At 40.9% G+C, this 5,481-nt stretch overlaps 1 protein-coding gene across 13 annotated transcripts in view; it reads left to right on the top strand.

Annotated features, from left to right (window-relative positions):
* Positions 1-5,481, top strand: part of trip12 (thyroid hormone receptor interactor 12) — a 45,554-nt gene that overhangs the window by 36,140 nt on the left and 3,933 nt on the right. For all 13 annotated transcript variants that reach the window (XM_032511987.1, XM_032511986.1, XM_032511978.1 and 10 more), the window contains 12 exons: positions 198-393; positions 508-659; positions 782-939; positions 1,160-1,233; positions 1,390-1,589; positions 2,075-2,202; positions 2,535-2,686; positions 3,039-3,181; positions 3,303-3,459; positions 3,654-3,752; positions 4,426-4,540; positions 4,828-4,982. In XM_032511987.1, coding sequence (XP_032367878.1) covers positions 198-393; positions 508-659; positions 782-939; positions 1,160-1,233; positions 1,390-1,589; positions 2,075-2,202; positions 2,535-2,686; positions 3,039-3,181; positions 3,303-3,459; positions 3,654-3,752; positions 4,426-4,540; positions 4,828-4,982 — 1,729 coding nt within the window. The remainder of the gene's footprint in view (positions 1-197; positions 394-507; positions 660-781; positions 940-1,159; positions 1,234-1,389; positions 1,590-2,074; positions 2,203-2,534; positions 2,687-3,038; positions 3,182-3,302; positions 3,460-3,653; positions 3,753-4,425; positions 4,541-4,827; positions 4,983-5,481) is intronic.

Here is a 5,481-nt window from a genome sequence, read left to right as displayed (position 1 = left end):
CCCCCCCCCCCCCCCTTATTGTAGAGCAAGCATAACATGACAATATAACTGTTTTAGATGCTGTCCTTAAATTTACAGTTGTTGTAGAAATTGATGAATATAGAAACCTAGAGAGCGAGAGTTAGATACTAAAATTGACTATATACAGGGATGTTATGCCAGCACTGAGACTTTATTCTGACAATATGTTCTGTTTCCCAGGTGGACGGTGGTATGGAGTGCCTGGTGGAGATCTCCAATATTGTATCGGAGTCTGACGTGTCGTCTTTTGAGATCCAGCACAGTGGACTGGTGAAGCAGCTCCTGGTCTACCTGACCTCCAACACTGACAGAGACTTGCTCAGCCGCGACGTGCGGCTCAAGAGGTTCCTTCATGTGTTTGCTGGCTGTCCGGTGAGAGACTAGAACATGTTATATTACCATACCTTGTCCAACAATTTTATGACTTAGGCTAAATATTCAAAATTTTAATTTGAATCTCTTTGTATCCTCCTGTTTGGTTTGTAGGTTCCAGGAATGGAGCCTGTAAGTCGTCTGGACCCAACAGAGAATGGTCCGTACTTGGCACTAGTGCATAAAATGAACAGCTGTCTGAGCCAAATGGAGCAGTTTCCTGTCAAAGTGCATGATTTCCCCAGTGGCAACGGCAATGGCAGCAGGTCTGTGGCTTTATTATTTAATGTTTTGATGCCAAAAACTTTATATTCTGATTTTCATTTATTATGAAACAGCATAGTGTGATATATTTAAAATAAAATGTTTTTTAAATGTATCTCTCCAGGGGCTCTCAGGCATTGAAATTCTTCAACACACATCAGCTCAAGTGTCAGCTGCAGAGACACCCAGATTGCACTAATGTTAAACAGTGGAAAGGCGGTCCTGTGAAGATAGACCCCCTGGCCCTGGTGCAAGCCATTGAAAGATATCTCGTTGTTAGAGGTGAGGAACTGTCGTATTGCCTCATTGAATACAGAGGACGCCACCAGAGCGTCTTTTAAACAGGGAATTCTCCCATGGCTCCTGTTTTTCCTCTGTATTGACCAAATGCCAAAGATTGTTATTTTAACCATTCTTATAATAGATTATTCAGTGTTTTTATTTAGATGGGTTGTTATATACCATACTATACTATACTATACTATAAATCTTGTCTTTACAGGGTACGGCCGAATCAGAGAAGAGGATGAAGACAGTGATGACGACGGTTCAGATGATGAAATCGATGAATCACTGGTATGGGATATTGTTCATGCCAAATAAGTCAAATTTTTAAATCTGTACATCCTTGATCCTATGTTGATTATTGAGGGTTAAGTGCTGCTGTCACTTCAGTATTATCAATGAACCGTGTTTTTCGTAATACCACTGTGTAATTTATTGGTTACCCAGGCGGCACAGTTCCTGAACTCTGGCAGTGTACGTCACAGACTACAGTTCTACATTGGTGACCACCTGCTACCATACAACATGACTGTATACCAGGCTGTACGGCAGTACAGTCTTCAGGCAGAAGAAGAAAGAGAGTCGACAGACGATGAGGCAAACCCACTTGGGCGAGCTGGCATCTGGACCAAAACTCACACAATATGGTAAGAATGCTCTTTGTAAAAACATTTTTAACTGGTTCTTTACTTTTTTTTCTTACAGAATAGGTCTTGTGCCTCTGAATTTGTCTGTTCTGATCTTTCAACTTTCTTAACCTTCACTGTCACTTTTAAAACAAGAGGATTTGTTGCTTTCAACCTCATTCTAGTCCTTGAAAGGCCAGACAAATAATACAAATTTGATCTTATCATTTACGCAAGCAGTGTCTAACCATGCAAATTTATTTGCCTAGTTTTTAATACCCTACAGTCTAGTGTTAAGTACACAGGATGTGATAAGCTCATGTCTTCACCCCCAATTGGAATTGCAAATGATTATTGGCCTTAGTGCGGTTAAAAATGTTCAGATACCCAGAGTTTTTTCACAAAAGTGAAGAATTGAGGCAAGGCATTTTTTCTGGTGTAAATGCTTGACAAACATGCTCATCAAAGCATATAGAGATAAAATATACCATCTTGTTTCCTGACAGGTATAAGCCTGTGAGAGAGGACGAGGACGGCAGCAAAGACGCTGTGGGTGGAAAGCGGGGCCGAGCCCAGACTGCTCCCACCAAAACCTCACCTCGTAACGCCAAGAAGCAGGATGAGCTGTGGCATGGTGAGAATCTTAAATATCTCATATTGAAGGGTTTCTCAAACTAGGTTCAACATTTAACTAGCTCTGCTTCTTTCCTGCTTCTTCCCTTTAGCTAGCTGTATACAACCTCTTGTACTTGAACTGTTTAACTATGGATTCACATTGTCAGGGAATGGGCTTGGCGTAGTTAATTTCTTGTTTATGTTTACAAATCAAAAAGCAGTTGGATGACCAGATCAACAAGCATGTAATGATCAGTGTTGTTTTAATCACACATTCTTATCAATTTCTTACCTGTCTGAATCTATCAATCTGTCAACTTCATTACTACCGTTGGTTCCTGTCACTTGCAGATGGTGTGTGTCCCAGTGTCATCAATCCCTTAGAGACATACCTCACTTCGGAGCCACCAGAGACCATAACCTTTGATGACCCCTCTTTAGAGGTCAACCTGCTGCTGAGGGTCCTGCACTCCATCAGTAGATACTGGTTTTACTTGTATGATGTAAGTCTTTCCTAAAGAATTACAACAGTGACTTGTCGGTTTATTTCTGAGTTTAGTTTTGAACATTGCAGCAGACTCCTAAAGCCTAATTTTTGGTTCTGCCATGAGTCTACGCCGTAAATACATCTGTTCTTTTTTTAAATAGATAAGCTAGATCGAGCAGAAACCCCAGCGCACAAGTATTAATCTTTGCAACGGTGTAGGCCACTTGCCTAGGCTGAGGCGTAGACTCTGTATATAAATCAGACTTAAGTTTTGGGTGATTTAACACAGAAGCTAGCTGTGAAAAGATAAGGGTAGTTTTGTGAGATAAAATATCCAAATAACATGAATATTTTTGGTTGTTTTGCAGAATGCTGTGTGTAAGGAAATCATCCCTACCAGTGAGTTCATTAACAGTAAGCTGACAGCCAAAGCTAACCGTCAGCTACAAGACCCACTGGTCATCATGACGGGAAACATCCCTACTTGGCTCATTGAGCTCGGAAAGACGTGGTAAATGTTTCTTACTCTAGGTGGAATTCGATTTTTCACCAGTATTGTACAACATTGATATTGGTGTTCATTTTTGGCTTATATGACTCACATACATTGTTCTCTCTTTCTCTCTCTACAGTCCTTTCTTCTTCCCCTTTGACACCCGGCAGATGCTATTCTACGTAACTGCCTTTGATCGTGACCGAGCCATGCAACGCCTACTGGACACAAACCCTGAGATCAACCAATCAGATTCTCAGGACAGCAGAGTTGCACCGCGTCTTGACAGGAAGAAGGTACAATATATTGCCACATTAAACTGTTTTACCTTTGCACTGTTATGTTGTATCTTATGGAATCCACCAATTGTACACAAGTGTATCTGTCATCACCTTTATGTTAACATTGTGGTACCTATTATTGTTGTTAAGGACAGTTCTATTTTCTCATTTTCTGACCTGGCTTGAACCTTATTTCCTTGTGTTTACAGAGGACGATAAACCGCGACGAGTTGCTGAAACAGGCAGAGTCTGTGATGCAGGACCTCGGCAGCTCCAGGGCAATGTTAGAGATTCAGTATGAGAACGAGGTACCTGTATTGTCCGTTATGTTAATAGGGCTGTCAACCGATTTAAATATTTAATTGCAGGATTGTCTATAGTTAACTGTTCTAAATGCTCTTTTAAAGGGGGATTTTTCAAATTTTGAGCTGCTTTTTAATCGGAATCAAGTTTATTTCCAAAGCAAGTTACAGTTGCAAGGAATTTTCCTTGGTGGTAGGTGTATACATAAACAAACATATTACACATGAATATGAATTAAACATTAAATTCAGCAACAGAAAGAAATATCTAGAAACTAGCTTTTTAACATAATATGAAGGAGGCTAATGATCACTGATTTAGTTGTAAATAAATATAAGTAATTCATTCTATTACTCAGAAAGTCTCTTTTTAGCTCAAATGTGTTTAACCTCCAAAGCCGTACAGGGTGTGGCCCTGCCTCTTCTGAGCGTACATCACATCCATGTCGGGTCACCACCTTCCTCTTGCCGTGTTTGTTACTGTTACTGCACGCGATGCGTTGCTGCTGCTACATTGCTTCCTGATTTCCCAAACTACAAAGCAGCGGAGGAATTAGCTTTTCGTTATTGCGTTGATTTTGACAGCCCCAGTTAAAACTGAATCATGACTTGCACTTCGGTGCGGTAAAATGCATAAAAGTTCTTGGAAATAAGATTCTAATTTTGAATCTTCTTTCAGGTTGGCACAGGTCTTGGCCCCACTCTGGAGTTCTATGCTCTGGTGTCTCAGGAGCTCCAGCGGGCTGATCTCGGCCTGTGGAGGGGCGAAGAGGTCACGCTGGCCAATCCTAAAGGTATAAACCCTCAGACACAGGCATTATATGATGAAAAGCATGACATATTAACTTTTACTTTTTATTTAGGCCACAGTGAAATTTACTAATGAGGTATTCTTTGTCCCACACTGATCACGTGTTTGGGATGGTATGTGCTTGGTCAGATGTTGGCAAGATGTCCTCACTGATGGGCTTAGACAACTTTCCCTCTAAAATAGGATTGCACTGAATGTAAATATAAATACTTGTGGGAATCTATATGTACCCATTTAACTCTGACCATAATTATGTCTCTGCCCCAACAGGTAGCCAAGAGGCAACTAAGTACATGTTCAGCTCCAGAGGACTGTTTGCTGTTCCCTTCGGCAGGACAACCAAACCAGCACACATAGCCAAAATCAAAATGAAGTTCCGTTTCTTAGGAAAGCTAATGGCGAAAGCCATTATGGACTTCAGATTGGTAATAACCTATTTTCCTGTTCTATCTTTGTAATACTCATATTTTCAACTGAGCATTGGGGTTCAACAATGCTCTTCTGTCAGTGGTAAATGTAACTTATTTAGACCTGCTGATCAAGCTTTCAGGCAAAATCAAGGTGTCTGCTTATTGGCAGTCAGATACATTGTTAATATTTAAATTATTGGCCATTGATTGGTCCTTGACATTAAAAATATGTTGCAGCATTTAAATGTAAATGTGCTGTATTTATATAGCGCTTTTCTAGTCTTAACGACTACTCAAAGCGCTTTTACATCTACAGGAAACATCCACCATTCACACACATTCATACACTGTGGCTGAGGCTGCCGTACAAGGTGCCACCTGCTCATCAGATAAACACTCACACACATTCACACACCAATGCGCAGCACCTGAACTTGGGGTTCAGTGTCTTGCCCAAGGACGCTTCGACATGGGACTGCAGGACAGGGGATCGAACCACCAACCTTCCAATTGG

Source organism: Etheostoma spectabile, chromosome 3 (assembly GCF_008692095.1).
Source record: "Etheostoma spectabile isolate EspeVRDwgs_2016 chromosome 3, UIUC_Espe_1.0, whole genome shotgun sequence".
NCBI classification, from domain to species: Eukaryota; Metazoa; Chordata; class Actinopteri; order Perciformes; family Percidae; genus Etheostoma; species Etheostoma spectabile.
Note: the sequence above shows the minus strand (reverse complement) of the source record. Positions and strands in the feature narration are given on the sequence as shown.